Below are 20,061 nucleotides of genomic sequence, written 5' to 3' on the forward strand. Positions count from 1 at the left end.
TCTAGTTTGCGTAGGTTCCATATGCTTAGTTCAGGATTGATCCGATTCCACTCAAGTTTTCCCATTAAATTTGATGAGAATAGGTTCCAACTCCTAGTTGGCATCAACAGCAATTCAGTGTCAGCTTTTCCTCTGTAATCCTATCATTGTGGTCATAGAAATGCACTTGAAAATGAAACTCAGAGGCAGCATCTGAGACAGAATGTAATTTTAATCTGGTCCAATTACTCACTTGAGCAAACTGTGTTGTTGAAATATCTACTAAATAACTCTTATGCTGTCTATTACAGGAAAAAAAAACAAAAGAAATAAAATATAGGATCAATGTAGTAATGCCAAATCATGATGGGAGATCAAAATCACATTGATGTACTATGGGGAGTCTGTTCTCCACCAATTATCCCTCCCTTATTTAGTCTGGCCTTTTTAATTTAGTCATTGAGAAATGATAAAAGGCATTATCTTTCCTCATTTAGTGAAGACAACTCTGTGTTATTGCTACCTATTATTGGGCCTGCATGCAGAATTTGTGATTTGTGCCATTGGTTGATTACTTATCAATAATTTTAAGGAATAAAGAATTCTTCGTTAACATGTCTCCACTTTTGGTTTACTCTGAAAACAGACAATGAACAGAAACATGTTGAAGTTAGAATTTGCATATAGTGTATATATATGTTATTTATAAACTATTGACTATTAAGTAATGATTTATATTTCATTTCCAGATTGAAAATGGAGTTGCTGAGATAAATTTTAATTGTAAGAAAGCAGTGAGTTTTATAGGGTTTCAAAGTCTAGAAGAATTGGATGGGTCCTATTTATATATTGTGGCATCAGTGTTGGAGTCTACAGGTAAGCTGCTTTTTAATCAGTTTTTTTTTAAACATATCTGCAAATGTAAACAGAACTAGAAAACAGAACTATACTTTCCTAGTATCAGATTTTCTTTAATATTCAGAAATCCTTCTTCCAAAAACTTATAAGGCAGAACAGCCCATCCATCACTGTAAAAATGTTTAGAGAGTAAGCTGTTTGGTTTTTTTTTTGCTATTTGTTTTCGCAACAGCGCTAGACGTTGACTCTTTAGATGCAAGGACTTCACTGTAACAGACAGGTTATGCTGCACTTTGAAGAAAATTGGAGAAAACATAGGCTCTAGGATGTGATTATTAAAAGGGGCATAATATTTTATTAGGTGGCCTCAGTAGTGAAGCAGAATTTGCTGGAGTCAAATTTGCTGTGTCTCCTTACAAATTGAGTTTGATTGCTACTCCTCTCTTTGTGAAGCCTGGACTTCCGTTCTTCATTAAGGTTAGTTAACATAAGCAGTATTGTTGCACATTATAACATAAAATCCATAATGCAGAAGCCTTAGTCTTTTTAGTATGTATTACTCTAGATCTTAACACGCTTTTAATTTCCATTGACCTTTTACATTTTTTTAACTTGCTATTGTAACAGAAGCTTAGCAGCTTTAAAGTTTTCTCCTTGAAAAATGTCACCATCTCTATAGGAAATGTTATCTGCTCTGATGAACAGGTGCAGGTGAAAGATACAGTAGACGACTTTGTTGGAAACATCCCTGTAACTGTCACTGCAAAATCATTTAGTGAGCAAATGGATGAGACTGAGTTGATATCAGAGGGTTCAGAATCTGGGAAAAGAAAAACAAGCATGAATGATGGAACTGCTTTGTTTGTTGTTAATATCCCATCTGATAGCAAAACATTGGAGTTTCAAGTGAGTTAAATAATTCCATTAATTTATTTCTTCAAGGGTTTAATTCTGTACTTTTGCAAATGTACAATGCTAATAGGAAGGTTTTACACTCAAAAGAGTTTATAAAACTTGGAGATGATTGCGAATAATCAGTTATGAAATGCACGTGCTATAATGAAACATTACTTCTCTATTAAATTCTTTATTAAATTGTTATGAAACAAAGTAGCCTAGTTTGTCACATATTTATTTCATAATAATTATTAAGCAAAAATTCTAAATGAATTGTGTGAAAACAGATCTCTGAGGGTGCTTCCCCCACTATGTAGGGAGACATATCATTAACCTATTTGTTTATATATGTGCTTCTACACTACCATTTTGTATTTGACTTGATATTTATAGATCTTTTTATTAAAGAAAACATGGAAGTCTTGAGTTGACTTTTAATTTATGAATACTTCTGAATAAAATGTTGCAGAATGCTTTTAATATTGTAATTATTTCTTTTCTTAAGTATAATTCTGTACTTAAACTATTCAGACGTCAGAACACACAGTTTTTGTTTCCTGCTTTACTAAGAAATTTTTCAGACATTTTATTATCTTTTCAGGTAAAAACTGCAGATCCACATCTTTCAGATGAAAACCAAGCAAGTAAAACCTATGAAGCAAAAGCTTATTCATCATTAAGTCAGAGTTATCTATATATTGACTGGGCTTCAAACCACAAAATACTAGAAGTAGGGGATTTCATAAATATTAATGTATATCCACATAGTCGGTATATTCATAAAATACATCACTACAGCTATTTGGTAAGTAACAGATGCTTCCGCATAAAATACTGAATTGTGATTTAAAATATGGTCTTAGGTAAAAAACCTCAACAATGAAGAATTATCCTCAACATAGAATCCATGAAGCTCAGACATACGATCTGTCAGTCTTACCGTAAAAAATTGTTAACAGTCTCATGTTTAAATTATGTATAAAAACTCTATTGTTTTGAATTCTCATCTGACATAGATTGGGGTTAAGAACAAGTAGTGCTAGTCAGGAGTTGAAATAGAGAGGCATGGCAAGACACACAGAGACAGCACTTCTTTTTAAGGTATGACAGAGAGCGCTACCTTCCCTTGACCTAGCCTCACTGGTCCCAAATGCATTTTTGTGTGTGTTGGATTTTATCTAAATGCAAGTAATTATTATATGTAAGAAACATATTAAGTATAAAATTTGACTTTTTTTGTTCTCCATCATTTTTCTATTATAGATCACATCAAAGGGGAAAATAGTAAGCTTTGGAACTCAGAAGAGAATCAAGGATTTGGAATATGAACATCTAACTTTTCAGATAACCCAAGAAATGGTTCCTTCGGCACGTCTTATTGTTTACTACATAGTCATGGGAGAAGAAACTGCCGAGTTAGTAGCTGATTCAGTTTGGCTGAATGTGCAACAGAAATGTGGGAATAGTCTTGATGTGAGTAGCAAAATAAGCACTAAATTTTGTGGGTGTGCATTCATTTTATGATCAGACTTTAACTTGCAATGACAAAAGTTCTTTAACACTTCCTCGACTTACTAAAGTGTCTGCCTTCAGTTGCATTTATTTTGGAACATGGTGCTTTTAAAATTACCAATATTTGTTTTCAATTTATAGATTAAGCTACAATCAAGCAAAGAGATACTGAATCCAGCACAAGTTGTATCACTTAGCATGAAAACGCAATTCGACTCCTTTGTGGCTTTGTCATCTATTGACAAGGCAGTATATGGAGTCGCGGGAAGAGGGAAGAGAGCAATGGAAAAAGTTAAGTAATAGAAAGACCACAAAAGAAAAACAAGTCGCTATTTGTTTCATGTTCATATTCAGCCAGCTATTATGTGTCATGCATTCAGTAAAGAAGAATTCAGGCAAAAGAGCAATTCAACACAGGATAAAAGTTGCTGGTTTAAATCTGCCAGTTCAAAATTGTGGTTTTAAGGGAAGATTTGAACTATCTCATCAGAACCCCTCAGACTGCACCAAAAATAGGTTGCAGTGTTAGAAAGCTCCTTGATCAAAGAGGCATGGAGACTGCATTACCCTTCGTAGTTCTTCCTGTAATATTTTCAGGTTATATTTTTAAGGCATACTGGTAGAATGGTGTGGCAAATGCTATTATGTTCAGTGGGTTACGGAGGTTTTGGATTCTTGTAGAATTTTAGATTCACGTGTATGTAAGTAAAACCGACATATCATCTGTGACTGAAAGAATTCCATTCCTATGAGAAAACATGGTGGTTTTTTAATACTTCAGAACAGTCAAATAAAAAACACATAGAAGAAGAATAGGAGAATGCTTTTGCACCAACCTTGAATCATTTGAATCTGGTTTACAGCACTATTGAATTGGTTTTAAACAAGCTAGTCTGAGTATCAGAACTGTTATAAACACATTAGTGAATCATTCCACCTTGATTTGTCTGTATGACTCTAACTCTGACGTGGGCTACAAGGAAGTGGCTGTGTTGGTGCTGGTGCTTGAATTAACTCAAATATCACTAAATGGTATTCTTCAGTGTGTTGTGAGGACACCTCCAGTTAAAGGGGCCTTTCTGCAAGTCTAACTCTCTCATTCATCATATGATATATTCCACATTTTAGTTAGCTGCTGATGTGTTTTTTCCTCAGATAATGCTACGTTTGGAAAAGAGCGACCTTGGGTGTGGTGCTGGAGGAGGACGGAACAACGTTGATGTATTTCGAATGGCTGGGCTTACATTTTTAACCAATGCAAATGCTGATGATTCCAATGAAGCAGGTATATTCCTTTGTTTTAAGCATGAAATTGTGGATTTTCTTTTTCTGAAATATTCTATTGTGGCTCTCAGTTATTAGGAATGCATATACTAATGATTTTTGAGGGAGGAAAACATTATGACTTGTGGATCAGTTATTGTTACTGAAATGAAAATACTTTTATGTAATTCAAATAGTAAACAGAAAAAGTCTCCCAAATTTTGAATGTTATTTTACGGAATTATTTTTAAGTGGGCTATGCTATTACAGAAAAGGTCATGTCTTTTGTACTTTTTTATTTGGGTTTGAACAGATGAAACTTGCAATGAAGTTTTAAGAACCAAACGGTCGGACTTCAAGGAGCGCATACTCAAAGAAGGTATTAAAAAAAGTCTTTAAAGGTATATAATTATGAAAGAAATCCCATTCATTAGATGTCAAGGATCTGAGTGTTTGCTTTCTATTTTTAGTTATTGTCATTAACTTCATGTAGTGGAGAGAGAGTGACAAGTATGGAAGATGACTTTAGAGAGGACTCCATTAATAAAGCCTATTAGCCGTATGCCGAATTTGAAGTCGGCAAAATTTAAGTACACTTTGAAAATACAGCATATGTTTAAGATCTTTTCCTTTTTTGAAGAGAAAAAGCCTAAAAACTCCCAGTACTGCCATATGGCAGTCTTTCACAGTGACCACCTGCCAGGTACCAAGCCTGTCAGAAGAACATTTGACTGTTAAATGTTAAAATGTAATACAACACCTCTTATCTAATTTATATTTTTAATTCAGAATAGTAATGATTAAGTGTGTGTCACTAGCTTTTGAAAAATCACAAGGTTGTGTTCATCCTCAAATCTGTGCCTTCTCTGAAATTCCGCAAATTTTAAAAATACATTCAGTATCAGGAGTTAAGATGCATTTGGAAATAAAAATTTAATCTCAAGGAAGGGAATTATTTTATTATTATTTCAGCATCCAAGTACGTACAGCCAGAAATTCGAAGATGCTGTATGGCTGGAGTAAAAGCATATCCGGTCAGTGAGACTTGCAATGATAGAGCTCAGCGAATTCGCAAAAGTAAAATGTGCATTGCTGCATTCAGAGATTGCTGTGAATTTGCAAACAGACTGCGGGAGGAAGAGCCCAATAAACTTCTAATATTGGCAAGAATGCGTAAGTATGAGAGCTTTAACTCTCCTGTGGGCATATGGTGAAAGACTTCACCAGAATGTGGGTAAATATAGAGGTCATAGCTTTGTTAATCTATTAACCCCTCCCTGTTACCTGTCAGGATTATTCCAGAAAGAGTTTTACTAATCTCCAAAAATGTTGGTTGTATATATCCCTAAAGAGGGGTAGGAGAGCAATTCTTTATTCTGTTAAGAGCTCTATTCTATTCAGCCATACTTAGAGCAAGCAGAAGCGCAATGAGAGAGCATCTTTGCCTGTGAAGGCAATGCTAAACTTGAATGCTAAATTTGAGTCCTTTACCCAGGCCCAAAACAGCCACAGCGTAACATCTCAGGAAAGACCAGTGGGAGTATGAAATTTCTTGTTTGCCATACTCTCCCTATAATTGCTTGTTACCAAGTTAATCTGTCTGGATATCGGACAGGTATTCACATGTGTAAATAGATGAGGTGGGATTAACAGACTGAGGTTGAGACAGATTGAGGTTATTCAGGTGCCTCAGGTTAGGCCTGATACAAGAAAAAAGGTAAGTAAGCAGAATACTGTATCACAAAAGAAAAATATAATGATTTTGCAGCCTTTGGTGGAAGGCTGTTGGCAGGTGGTTTGTTTTGTTTTGTTTTTTTTTAAATTGCTTTATTTATGTTCTTCAGATTTTGAGGCTTTCTTGGAACTGGATGAGGCAGAAGTTCGTAGCTACTTCCCTGAAAGCTGGTTATGGGAAGTTCACCAAGTTTCTCCAAGGTACTACTTTTCTCATACCAGTTACCAACATTTGACTTAGTCATCAGTTTTATAGGGAGTAAATGCTAAACTTAAGGTAAGCTGGGTAGCCTTACTTGTACCCGAGACTGCTAAAATGCAGTCTTAGCCAAACAAACTATTCCTGCCATGTTTCCCTCCATGCAGGATATGCTGTCTGGTGCCCAGATTGTTGAGTCGCCTTTCCTTTCGATCTTGCAATACACCAGCTTTTGTAAAGTCAGCTAAAAGTTAGTTTATTCAAACAAAAGTCCTGTTTTCTAAATATGCTCTCTTATCTTGTCTTACCTAAGTCACAAGGTCTTTGTGTTGATTAGCTGTTGGTGTTAAGAGATGCCTATTGATAATGTAAGACTTCTAAACACAGGTCAAAGACTCTGTCTATCACCTTGCCTGATTCACTGACTACCTGGGAAGTACAAGGTGTTGGCATTTCTGATAAAGGTAGGTACTGCAACCTGATTAGATTGTGGCTAAAGAATTAGGGGGCTTTTCTGTTTGGATTTTGCAGAAGCTCTCATTGCAGTTGACACATATGTTCTAAAATCTTCATTTTCTGGTTGATAAACAGGAAAAGAAAACATCAAAATACATATTTTTAGGGAAAGGAAATTACTTAATTTCTTGTTATGAATGTAAGTGTCTGGGAAAACAAAGGTCTGTCCAGCCTATCTTGTGTTTGACAGTGGCCTGTAATAAATGACTAAGAGGAATATAAGAAGAAATCATCAGTGGCTCTTCCCTGGCATAGATTTACAGTGTCCTGCTGTCAATGCCTCAGGGACTTGAGGAGAGGAACAAACAAATTTTCTGATAGATACGGTAGTCCAAACAGCAAATTTGTTTCTTGCTTTGGGAAGAAGGAGAAGAAGCCCACAGGGTTGGTATGTTGGCAAGTAAGTGTGAAGAGTGGGAGACAGCAACTTGGGACAGGAAGCAAAAGCCTGGTCACTTTTAAGAAAACTTGGAAAATTTCAAAGTACATATTGAAAAATTTTGCGTAATCAGTAAAGGTGGTAAGTATGCAAAGACTTTTTTCAAACTTGTTTATCAGAAGGGTGGATAAGATAGTCTGCTTTTATGTTTTTAATTTTCTTAGGTATATGTGTTGCTGCGCCGCTGGAAGTGCCAGTTGTAAAAGATGTCTTCCTGAGCATTTATGTTCCTTATTCTGTGGTGCGAGGAGAACAAATTGAGCTAAAAGGATCAGTTTATAACTACAAAGCTTCTGCAATTAAGGTAATTTGTGGTCTTAGGGAGTTCTATGGAAAGATTAACGTAATAAACTAAAAAAATATTTCCCATGCGAGTATCCAGTATAAACAGATTCTTGGATCACATTTCTCAAGTCCTTCAGCTAGTGTTATTTATGCTTTGCGTAACTATGTAACAATGACATCTAATCATTGCTTCATTTCCAGCCATTCCACTGATTACAATGTTGTCACGCTCTTGCCTGGCAACTTTGCCTCACCAAGATCAAAATACAATTTTTCTATTCCAATTGGACACAGAGTCAAAAAGTGATAGGATTTTATTCAATGACCTGCTCCAGAGCTCACAGATCACGTTGTCTAAGGATATAATATGGAAGGACTATTTTTAAGGAATTACATTCAAACAAGAGTGCAAAATAATTATTGAAAAAATTCAAGAAAAGTATGCAAAAGTATGTATATGAGGCAGGTATGTGTATGAAGCCTAGTATAGTGGCTCCCTGGTGTTGCTAATGAACATTTGTTTGTGTGTCTCTAGTGGAAGTAATAGTAATTCCAAAGGTAGTAACACTTGCTCATTGTAAATAGAAAAGTAATATTACAGTAATAGAATGCTCATTATAGTATTTCAGTGGCTTTAATATTTCTCTGGTGTTGTACATGTCATGGAAGTGAAACATTTAAAATCTTTCAACATTTCAGTTCTGTGTTAAAATAGCAGCTGGAAATGGAATCTGTTCTTTTGGAGATTCTGCAACTACTGGATCGAGGATGCACAATTGTAATTTTAAGAATCTAGATGGCAGTTCTTTGTCACCGGTTACATTCAGAATACTTCCTTTGGAATTAGGTCTTCACACTATCAACTTTACCTTGCTGACAGCCAAGAACAGTGAAACTGTAGTTAAAACATTACGCGTAATGGTAAGAAAAAAAATCAAAATGTTTGTAGTGGTTTTGATTCAGTCACAAGTAGTAAAAATATATTAAATCAATATATAAATATTGCTTTATTTTAATATTAGCAGAATCCAAATATCACATAATATCATTGAATTCAGTGAGATGTATGCAGTGGAAAAATGCGTGACTGAGTATTTTGAGTATGCACATTTTTAAACCTTGCGTATAAGGATTGGCAGAAAGATTAGATCAATAGACAGACTATAACTTAGTAAGGAAGAAGAGTACTGTGTTCTAAGTTACTTGGTTTGGATTTTCAACTGCTTAAGCATGCTTCATTGAGAGACACTTTTTTGTAATTTTATACTTTTCTGAGCTTTTATTTAAATCTTTTGTTAAATTTTCTCAAGAATTTTGGGAGATAGAACACTAGCTTAAATGTATGTAGAATAGATGTAGAACAGTTAAGTAAAATTCAACTACAGAGAAGGATGTAGAAGGCAAAAATACTATGGTTAACTGTTCTGTCAGTTAATATATTTGATTAAGGAAACGTGTTTTCATTTTCTACTTCTTTCCTCTTAATGATTTCAGCCAGAAGGTATTAAGAAAGAACTTAATGCGGGTTTCACTTTGGATCCACAGGGTGTTTATGGTAAGAGAAGTGATCATATATGTCTTTACTTTGTTTATTTCTTCATGTTTTTGATTCGTGATGATCAAGTTTTCTGTAATGTGAAAAAATTGGCATTTCTCCTTCACCAAATAGTCTTCATACGTCCCTTACAAGGATTTCCTGCCCTTCCATTGACTAACAAATCCATCTCAAAATAGCTATTCTTTCAAAAAAGTACCTGGATTAACTCCTTAAAGGAACCTTTATATGTTTCTTTTGCTCTGCTATAATGCTAAGCTTTTCTCAGTGTGCTTGAAAACAAGTCAGCAAGTCCTTTAATAATGAAAATAGAATATGTTCTCATTTAACCAGAGGTGAATCTAAACCCACAAAGTTTAGGTCCAGATCAGATTTTATTTTTTTTAACAAAAAAGGCAAAAGAAAGATTAAAGTGTTCGCATCTGTTCTTTTTCAAAGGTTGATGTTTGCGTGTGCATTTGGGCATATTTCTAGTTTTCATGTTATCATAGGTATTTTTTTTTGTTGACTTCTCAGATAGTTGTGACCTATTGATTTAAATTGTGCAGTATGATATATATATACATCTTCAATTACAGGTTCAATCAAGAGACGACAAGAATTTCGATATAAAATCCCACTAAATCTGGTCCCTAAAACAAAAATTGATAGAAGTGTCAGTGTAAAAGGTAAATTGCATTAAAACTTTTAGTCTACTGCATGTGTACTTTCTGAATATTTGTTCATTTTCTCCTATTTCTTATTCCTTTGTTTAAATTTGCCTGAATTTGTTCCTAGGTTCTCCTGCTTTTGAGAAAAGGCTTTGAAGATCACCTTTTCGTGTAGAATTATATATACTTCCTATAGAATGCTTGCTTATAAGTATCAGCCAGATTCTGCTCTTGGATTCACTTTCATGATCTCTTATTTAAATAATTTTTGTTTTTTTCTTTCCACAGGACATCTTATGGGTGAAGTGATTGCCACAATCCTCAATCCTAGTGGTCTTAGTGTTCTTACTAATCTGCCAAAGGGCAGTGCAGAGGCAGAATTTATGAGTATCGCCCCAGTATTTTATGTGTTTCGCTACTTGGAAGAATCAAATAACTGGCACGTACTAGGTCCTGAGACCTTAACTGCAAGGACTCAAATGAGGAGGAAAATGAAAGAAGGTAGAAAAATATAGCTTCTTCTATTGCTTCAGAGTTGTAGAGATGCATAAACTTTGCTGAATGAGAAAGACAATATATCTAAGTGAGCAAATGCAATTTTAATATAAATCTCATTTCATAACTTGCTTTCTGCCTAATTATGTCCCTTAGGAATTGTAAGCATCTTGTCATTCAGAAATTCTGACTTCTCATATAGCGTGTGGAAGGATGGGCAAGCTAGCACATGGTGAGTTAAAAAGATCTTTTGATTAGAATGGATGGAAAAGGCTTGTTTCACTCCTTTGCTTTAATATTTTAACTAATTTTTAAAGTGTAATGCTTTCTAGTAAGCAGGAGAGGTAAACCTGGTGGTAGATGTAAATGGTGCTTACAACTTTGTATAATATCTTTTGATTCCTTGTTTTCACTTGTTAAATCTTTTATTGGTGTCTGTAGTTCACACCATTACAACCATATTAGCCCAACGGTTAGGAATAGACATACCTGAAATAATTTGAAGGATTTTGTTTAGTTCTGAAACCTCTTGTTTGGGCTTGGAATTTTACAAAAAGACTGTGGAGACCTTGGTTCCCTGCAGAATCATAAGCTCAAAGTTTGTGCCCCAACTTTGAAGAAGGAAAGCTAAGTACAGGCACACGAGCAAGAGCAAAATAGTCATACCTTTTGTTCACGCGAATATGATATTTAAAGGCTATCAAACAGGAGGATAGTACTGTTTATGGAAAACAGAATCTGCGATTGCAAATTAGGCAAATTACATAGTCACTGTCTTGCCTTTAGCAATGGTGAATGCAGTTGGCTTATAGAAGGGAGAAATAAGATGCTGCAAAAGCATCTTCCTTAAGTTCTGTGCATAAGAAAGAGTAATCTTTTGGGGATGTAATGAGTTAATATCCTGAAACACGGAATTTGATCCTAGTTTAAAATGGGTAATCATTGCCCATTTGTTAAGTTCAAAATTCACCTGCAGTATCTCTTGGAACTGTGAGAGTGTGTAGCATACCTAAATCATAAATAGTGCAAATTTTTGTCTGCTGTCTAGTAATGTGGCAATATTTGGTAATCAAAACAAATATGATCTGTTTAATTTCCTTGGCAGGTTGACAGCTTTTGCTTTAAAGATTCTCGGACAAGTTAATCAATATATAAATCTTGATGAAATTTCTATTTGTAATTCACTTCTGTGGTTGATTGATAACTGTCAAATGCCAGATGGGTCATTCAGTGAATTTGCAGATTACCAGCCAGTGAAACTACAGGTATGAAAACCAAACATTTTCTGTGCATATTCAGTAAAAGCTGAAGTCACTGGGAGATAATGTGTTTTAGGAATGTAAGGCATTTTAGGCTGCATTTCACCAGAACACCTATTCAAGACAATTTTGCTAAATTTGCATTTTTCTAAATTCATTTAAAGAAATGCACAATTTTGCAAACCCGTCTGTTTTCCCACTAAAAGTAGCTGCTTGCCACTTCTTAATATTCAGAAAAAAAATATGTAGTAGGTTGATTTTACAGTATAGTAGTACTGGCTTACCAGTAACTTTATATAATTTTGTCTCTTTTTTACAAATATGCTGTTACCTTCAAAAGAGTCAACATATTTTCAGGTTAAAATAAACTGATATGTCTTACAGTAATTTCTATTTGTTTCCTTACCTTACCTAAACTGTAAAAAGTTCTGTTCATTTAAATTAACTGTTGTTTCTACTTAATTGTGTTTACTTATTTGGTTTTGTAGGGTACGCTACCCAGAGAAGCTAAAGAACAATCTTTGTATCTCACAGCATTTTCTGTTATTGGAATTGAAAAGTCAATTAAAATATGTCCTACTCAGGTAAATAGTATTTTCATTTCTGCCAGCAGTCATGTTCTGGGATTCTAATGTCTTCCATTTTCTTTAACATTTTTCAAAGAAATCAAGAGGCTTTTTTCAATTTTGAAGTTTAAGAATTACTTACTTTACTTAGTTAGTCTTTGTCTTTCAAAATCAGTAAAAGAACAATAAGGAAATTCCAGATCACTTTATTTTAAGATATATTGTAGAAGATACTATATATACCTACATTGTCTTGATAGATGTGTTTCTTTAAAAATAAATCAAATGGATGTAAGCTGTAGCCTGTTCATCTTTTCAGAAAATCCATGATGCTAAAAATAAAGCAGGAGATTATTTAATGAAAAATGTGCGGTCTGCTCAAAGCCCCTTTACTATGGCAATAACTTCATATGCTTTAGCTCTTGTGGATTTGAACCATCCCACTGCACGATCGGCATTCTTGGCACTGAAGAAGGAAGCATCTGTCATAGGTAGTATTAAATTCTCTCAGAGTCTGTACTGTAGTTGGCTCTCAGATAGGCTGTTCTTTTGGTATTTTTAAATTCGCTAATGCGATGGCACTACTTTGAGAGTGAATTTCAGTGACGCTTGCTTTGGCATAAGTGAATTTTTAGCCTTGTGTGGCCTCGTATTTTTGCTAGATTGAATCCTGCTTTCAGCTGTTCAACAGTGCTGTTTCATTAGCAGTACGCAAGTCAGACAGGCATCTGTCACTTCCCATTGTGTCACGTTTGTTTTATCTAAAGGCTTTCCTTTTATGCAGGTGTCCGTAGTGGATTACTTTTGTCTACCTCCTTACTCTTATGATGCATCCACTCTCTTCCTTGGCTCTGAGTGGAATTTTTTCAAAATATCTGCCATTGCCCTCACTTTTGTTGTGTTGGGTTTTCTTCTTAATTTCTCACTGGTTGATGAGGGACTTTGTAGTCTCTTGTGAATGTTGTTCATTTTTAGTGTATTTTTGTCACAAGTGAGGGACTCAGACTGTTCTCTGCCAAGTAACGATTTCTACTGGAAGAGAAAAGCTTTGTCCTATCTGTTGAAAGTGGCTTAAAAAAAATAACATCTAAAGTCTATATTCTCTTTGTTTGGCCGCGCTATCACTGTTCAGGACCAGCAATATTCAGATATGCATCAGATGCTTTGCATCATGTTTGTTTATCGTGATCAGTTTCTAGTATAAACATCAGACTTACTACTTTAAGAGAAATAGATCTTCATCTCTTGTTAAATGCAGAGTGATTTCCTCCTTTTCTTCTTGACCTGAGTAGGCAATAGCTTGCCTTGTGTAGTCTGGAGAGAGCTGTTGCTATGTTTCAATCTGAAACCTTCCTTTTGTACTTTTGAAGGTGACCCTCCTATTTATCGTTTTTGGAAAGATACTTTGAAAACACTAGACCAACACACTCCCAGCTCTGCTACTGCACAAATGGTTGAAACTACAGCATATGCCTTGCTTACTACCTTGCTAAGAGGGGACAAAAACTATGCCAATCCAATCATCAAATGGTTGTCTGAAGAACAAAGATATGGTGGAGGATTTTATTCAACTCAGGTGAGCTTTTCAGTGTTTTGTTCTCATTCTTCAAGCAGCAAAATCTGAGATGTCTTAAGAGGTTAATATTGTTAGATGACCACATTGACAACTTTAGTGTCCTCGGTATCAGATTAGTATCAAATGACTGTTGCCGTGATACTCTTTGTCTTTGGGAAATATGATTTCTTTTCATGAAGTCTATTGTAAGTAGAAATTTGCAGGATGATTCCACTGAATGAAAAGAATCATAGGAGGAAAACTGTTTTCCCAACTTTGTTATAAACCAGAATATTTCATTTCATGACATGATTTTTCTTCTTGTTTTCCACAAAAATGGAACACAGTGTAAGACAGTATACCTGTTTTCATTGTGAAAACTATGTTAATATGCATGAATAGACTAAAAGTAAAGTGAAAGTTGCCAGATTTCTAATACACTATCAACTAGTCATACTATGTAAAGTATTCCAATTCATGCAACCTCCCTTTTTAAAAATAATTAAAAATCCATGAAGAAACTGATGAGTGCTGTGCTTGTTTATTGCTATTTGCTTGCTTCCTTTCAGCACTTGCATGCATTTCTTTAAGTTGCACAAATATGTTGGTGAGTATAGTGCTAAATATGTTACCACTGTGTTAAATATGTTTCCACCATGTTAAGTGTGCTGCTGAGACAACGCTAAGCTGTTTATCTAGTAATGATTACTGTTATTTGTAATCATGTTTAAGTGGCAGAAGATAAATTGCTTTATAATACATTTTCCCTTCTTATTAAATTGTTCGTAACTGATTTCTGGCAGGACACAATTAATGCCCTTGAGGCCTTGACTGAATATTCCCTTCTTGTCAAACGGCTTGATTTGGACATGAGTGTTAAGGTGGCATACAAAAACTATGGAGACCTTCATCTATTTAAACTGACAGAAGATAATTTTGTGGGAAGTACTATGACAGTGAGTGAATATTACTCCTTTTGAAAAGTGAAAGCAGAATTCTTAGCAACTTGTTAAATAATTATTTGACTTTGAAGTTGATACTGAAGTAGCTTTTTCTTTCAATGAATTGGTAGTAATTTGGTATAGCAAATGTTAAACATTTTTTAATGTTTATCTTTGCTTATCTGCTAAATTTAATGCATTTGAATATTCATTTAAATTAAGTATCTCTGCTTGTTCCCATGAAGTTTTTTTTGTAGAATCTGTAGCATCAGGCCTTAATATGCATGTAAAATGTAGAAAAGACAAGCAGATCATCTGACCTGAATTGTTGCTAATAGGCTATTGTTTAACATCAATCCTTCAGGTACCTTTGGATGATGACATATATGTAAGCACTGGAAGCAGCACTGGCATAGCTACAGTGAATGTAAGCATGCAACCAATTTTCTTAAATGTAATCTCTGGTTTGTTAACATCAACATTTAAAAAGAGACTGAAATGTCTCATAAACTATTCCATTTGTTGCCCGTACCTTTAGACTGAAGTGATGGATGTCATTATGGCTATATTTTAGATTAAGTACAAGCCATTGTATGACTAATGGCTAATGAGAGAGAAGTTGTGAAGTTTCTTCCTTTTCATTGGAGGTTTTCTGTTCCAGAAATCCAAATAGATGATCAACTTAGTTTTAATGCTCATCAATTGTTGTGTCTCTACTTAGACAGCCAAACAGGAAAAAACCCAACTTAGTGATCAATTTTGACAAATTGTTCAATTCTCTGTTATTCCGGTGTTTACTCTTAGTTAATTAAGCAATGTCATTGAGAAACTGTTTTCTTGCAATATTTAACAGAAAAAAATTTTGAGTGTCTAAATATGAAGCTGTTGCCATGATTTATTTTCTTCTAATCTTTCACGGCCTCTTCTAGCATCAAAATTAATAACGTGTGAAATGTACATATTCGTGTGCTAGCATTTATATTTATAAAATATCAGGAGTTGTTTGGATAATATGTTTAGTCTTGTAAATATGATCAGCAAGAACGGTGTGGTTTTGCTCGAGAATTCCCCATTTCTTTCTGTGCAGATCATTTATTTACTCTACTTTGTGTCCATCAAAGCTAATGATGCGGTACAGACTTGTTTTTACTGGTATTATATTCTCCATATTATGAGTTTTCACAGTTTTGTGCCAGTTTTGAGCAATTTTTACTGCTTCTGTTTTGTCTCATTTGTACATGTGTAGGTGAGGACAGTGTATAACACAATTGGTACTTCTGAAGAGTCGTGTAACTTCAAATTGAAGATTGTTCCAAAGAGAGATGACGGTAAAGTGTTAATATGGTTTTAAATATTACTAATCAGGGCACTGCAAGGGAAGGAGGAAAAAAACCTTACTTGGTTTAACAAAGTGTTTCTTGTTGAGAATGAAACTGTAATAAATTCTGCCCTTTTCTAAATGCAAAACTGGAAAAGAAATTGCTAGAAGCCTTTTTAGCCCTTCTTGAAACTATTGCCTTATTGTGAATAGAATTAATTTTTAACGTCTTTCTGTTAGGTGTATTTTTACTCATTTATGGAGGAGTTTTTGCAGTTGGGGGAGTGAGGAATACAAACTTCCAGCAGAAGAAAGAAATATTATGGGGGATGGGGGCGGTTTACAGTGAGTTCTACAAGGTACCAAGAGTTCTAGTCCAGTTACAACAGCGTATATAATGACATTCTAAGTTTTTTGCCATGAAGTATTTTTAATAACATAAGTACACAAAAAAGCACATAAAGCATTAAAGTTGTCATCTCACCTGAATTACAAAAGAAGTGTAATGTTACTTGTTTGTGGCTAAACAATGAGTTCCTACAAAAATAGCCACCAAAACAATTTAAAGAATTATCTTTCAATTATGAAAAGGCTTTATGAGAATTTTGGATTGCTGCATCTGAAGAGTTATAAAATTACTTATTTGTCTCTAATTGATATGAAAAGGTTACAGAAAAGAAGATGGGGAGCCACTTGGGCGCTTAGAGGCTTGTGCAAAGTAAGTACAGCTGATGGGGTTTTTGTTTGGTTGATTGTTTTTTGTCTTTCTCCAGTGATTGAGCCAATGTTTTGCATTTAAAGGTTTAATTTAACTAAACGATGGTTCTAAATGTCCTGGATTTCCTAACAGTCAACACTCCTTCTTGCAAAGATGTAATTCCCAGCTGACATGTTAAGGACATGGAGCAGTGCAAAGCAAATGCACTGTGGGTCTACATTATGAAATTAATGCAATAATTTTACAAAGGATTTCCTGGTCTTTTGGGTTTTTTAGTTATTTTTTAAATATTACGTTAACTGACATGTTTCTATTAAATTTATTTTATTTTTTCAAGAGATTAAAATGTTTTTGTTTGTTTAATATTATTTAGGTACAGGCCTGGCGCGAGAGAACCACAATCAGGGTCTGCTCATGCTGTGATGGACATAGGTTTGGTTAGTGGGTTGGAAGCAAATAGAGAAGACTTATCTACTGTAAGTATTAGTGAACTTTTTTCTTTTACCAAAGTTTTCTTGGTAGAGCTATAATATTTACATCTTTTTCTGTTAGAGTAGTAGTGCAGATTCATATCCTTATATCCTCATTGCTTCTAAACACTTCCAATGCTAATGAGAATAACCTACTTAAATCTAGATTATGGATTTTTGATAGAGTTGGAAGCTAGATGTCTAGTCAAAATCCTCTGGTGTTAGTGGAAAGACAAGAGTGGATAGAGAGTGGTTGTCATGTGTGTTTGGGTAGTGTGCGTCAGCCGCTGGAGACGCTGTATCTGCCAACTGCAAAGGGAACACTGTTAGTGCACACACCTGACGATTAGTTGGCTGTAGTTTGTAACTGAATCTTAACTGTAGTGCTTGTGTTCATCCAGCTCCTATTGAAAAGCATGTGAGTTTTAGTTAAAGGCAATCAGAGTTAAGAGTTATAGTATTTAAATAGGATACTATACGTGGACTCAAGTATTCTTTTGAGGATAATTAGCTCTTTAATTCTTTGTTATCTTTGTGTAATGAGTAAAAGGATAATTTCCTTAAAAGAAAGCCAGAAAAACAAGTGAGAGTATGAGCATTATTAAAACCCTAAAACAAGGGGGTTTTACATCTCAGAATTATGTTAAAGCTACTGATTACAATATCTTCAAGATCATCCAAAAATGTTTAACTTGTATAAAAGATTTTTCTCTGTTTTTCTCCCCTACAGCTTGCAAGTGGAGTTGATCAGTTGATAGCAGATTATGAGATTAAAGATGGGCATGTTATTCTGCAGATAGACTCTGTATGTTACCCTTTTCATAACTGTAAGCACTACTTTAACTCTTTGGAATAATTTTGTTTCCATTAGAGGTCCTTAATTCATGTGTCTTTCTAATAGGTGCCAGCTGATAATTTTCTCTGTGTTGAGTTCCGAATAGGTGAGCTTTTCCAGGTTGGAATGCTAAATCCTGCCACATTCACTGTATACGAATATCACGCACCAGGTATGTGTTCCACGTCTTCAAATTCATATTTGTCTTTTAACTTTTCATTCCTCCCTAAAAAGTACATTTTTCCTTCTTCAACAGCTTTTTAATCCTTGTTATTTTAAGCTAAGTAACTTTTGTCTTATAAAGTTTCAGTGGCTTCTTGGACTTTGATTTTCTATATGTGTTTATTATTTCTTTTTGGATCTTCTAGATAAAAGGTGCACTATATTTTATAATCCCTATGGAAATGAAAAGCTTGTGAGATTGTGTGAAGGAGATGAATGCAAATGCATGGAAGGTAAACTTTTTTTAAGATGTTTTCCCATTTCACTTGGTGGAAAAATGCAGTGTAGTGCTTTGGACAAAACCACACTAAACACAATGAAAAAGTCCTAAGAACACAGCTGTTGTCCTCTCCAAATGTTACATTTTAAATTTTTTTTTTTTAAATGTATGCAATATGGTCGTGGATGTCTGACTAGATTAAGTTCAGGTGATTGAAGGTGTTATTTTGTATTTTAAATATTCGTTGTTCCAGCACGCTATCCCATAATTATGATGTTTCTCAGTTACAGTAGATTATCCTGAACACGTAGAGGTTCATGATGTTTTATTTGAGGACATATGATAACATTGTCTTAACATCATTTTTTTTCTTTCTCAATGTAGCCGAGTGTAGTAAAGTGCAAGAGAGACTAGATCGGTCAATAACTGCAGATACCAGGAGAGAAGCTGCATGCCAGAATGATATTGCATATGGTAATATTTGAATTGTCGTTAACTATTTCACATGCTCTGACTGAAGTGTTTACTTGTTTATTATTGCTGCAAAACGTTTTGTTCCAATTAGATCTTTAGTGATTAAAATTCAGTAGGCTTGGCAGTGGCATACAGTATATAATGGTGACATATTGGAGCAGAGAAGAATAAATGCTGCCTACACCCTCTGCTGAATAAAAGTCACATAACCAGGGTTAGTGCACCAGTGAGCCTCATCTGATGAGTTCTGCTAATAAACACTCTGTTTCTCTTGTTTGGTACCATTCTAATGTCATTAAGTGGCTTTGGGGTCAGAGGAAGTTGTGGGGCATCAGATGAGAGCATGGGTAGGACTTAATGTTTCTTAACCCTACCTTGTATGGCTATAACCATCATTTTCCCAGAAATTAGTATTGTAAAGGGACATCATATTCTCCACCTGAGCATCTGTAAGACATTTGGGGTGTATTGCAGGAACAAGGAATAACAAAAAGTTTGTTTTGTGTTGTTCTGCAGTTTATAAAGTGAACATCTTGTCTCGCAGTGAAGAAGGTTCTTTCGTAAAGTATTCTGCAGCTCTTCTGGACCTCTATAAAAGAGGTGAGTGTCCTGTTCTTAATACATTTAACAATTTATTTGGAGTAAAAGCTGTCTGGTTGAGACCACTGAAGCTGCTGACAAAAATCAGCAATCAAACCTAGTCTTTTCATGAGTAGAAAATCGTAGTCTCAAATACAGCCTTTGAGAATTCTTTTATGCCCCGAGAAGTACAGTCTTTGTTTGATGTTTTTAAACAGCTTTTCTGTATTATAGCTGTTGCTAACAAACGTAAACGGTAAGCAGTTAAATGGAAGCAGTTATGTGACACAATAAGGTGAGCATATTCCATAATCAGTTAATACAGTTGTGAGGTGTTGTTTAAGTGTCTCTCATTCCACAGACTGCTCTCCCTTACTGTGTATACACCGATTAAAGTGGGGTACTGTGTAAGGATATACCATGCCTTGACTCTTCTTAGATTTTTTAAGGTTGGGCATGTTTCTGCTTCTGGGAGAAAGAACTTTACAATGTTCTTGGGCACTCACTGTCTTACCTTTGGGA

At 34.8% G+C, this 20,061-nt stretch overlaps 1 protein-coding gene across 3 annotated transcripts in view; it reads left to right on the forward strand.

The window, feature by feature from the left end:
• Window positions 1–20,061, forward strand: part of C5 (complement C5) — a 28,683-nt gene that overhangs the window by 7,557 nt on the left and 1,065 nt on the right. Inside the window, exons 9-39 of one of the 3 annotated variants that reach the window (XM_074608739.1) lie at window positions 729–855; window positions 1,199–1,314; window positions 1,543–1,743; window positions 2,336–2,539; window positions 2,998–3,207; window positions 3,388–3,537; window positions 4,402–4,531; window positions 4,823–4,888; window positions 5,482–5,682; window positions 6,354–6,444; window positions 6,830–6,906; window positions 7,562–7,701; window positions 8,382–8,603; window positions 9,177–9,237; window positions 9,816–9,905; window positions 10,176–10,388; window positions 10,539–10,614; window positions 11,488–11,647; window positions 12,130–12,225; window positions 12,527–12,698; window positions 13,578–13,783; window positions 14,566–14,718; window positions 15,068–15,130; window positions 15,950–16,031; window positions 16,688–16,739; window positions 17,113–17,215; window positions 17,940–18,014; window positions 18,111–18,216; window positions 18,413–18,499; window positions 18,871–18,960; window positions 19,477–19,560. In XM_074608739.1, coding sequence (XP_074464840.1) covers window positions 729–855; window positions 1,199–1,314; window positions 1,543–1,743; window positions 2,336–2,539; window positions 2,998–3,207; window positions 3,388–3,537; window positions 4,402–4,531; window positions 4,823–4,888; window positions 5,482–5,682; window positions 6,354–6,444; window positions 6,830–6,906; window positions 7,562–7,701; window positions 8,382–8,603; window positions 9,177–9,237; window positions 9,816–9,905; window positions 10,176–10,388; window positions 10,539–10,614; window positions 11,488–11,647; window positions 12,130–12,225; window positions 12,527–12,698; window positions 13,578–13,783; window positions 14,566–14,718; window positions 15,068–15,130; window positions 15,950–16,031; window positions 16,688–16,739; window positions 17,113–17,215; window positions 17,940–18,014; window positions 18,111–18,216; window positions 18,413–18,499; window positions 18,871–18,960; window positions 19,477–19,560 — 3,904 coding nt within the window. Of the gene's footprint in view, window positions 1–728; window positions 856–1,198; window positions 1,315–1,542; window positions 1,744–2,335; window positions 2,540–2,997; window positions 3,208–3,387; window positions 3,538–4,401; window positions 4,532–4,822; window positions 4,889–5,481; window positions 5,683–6,353; window positions 6,445–6,829; window positions 6,907–7,561; window positions 7,702–8,381; window positions 8,604–9,176; window positions 9,238–9,815; window positions 9,906–10,175; window positions 10,389–10,538; window positions 10,615–11,487; window positions 11,648–12,129; window positions 12,226–12,526; window positions 12,699–13,577; window positions 13,784–14,565; window positions 14,719–15,067; window positions 15,131–15,949; window positions 16,032–16,687; window positions 16,740–17,112; window positions 17,216–17,939; window positions 18,015–18,110; window positions 18,217–18,412; window positions 18,500–18,870; window positions 18,961–19,476; window positions 19,561–20,061 lie in introns of those variants that run through there. The other 2 variants (XR_012590032.1, XM_074608740.1) reach the window with 2 other exon arrangements.

This window comes from Larus michahellis, chromosome 15, assembly GCF_964199755.1.
Source record: "Larus michahellis chromosome 15, bLarMic1.1, whole genome shotgun sequence".
NCBI lineage: Eukaryota > Metazoa > Chordata > Aves > Charadriiformes > Laridae > Larus > Larus michahellis.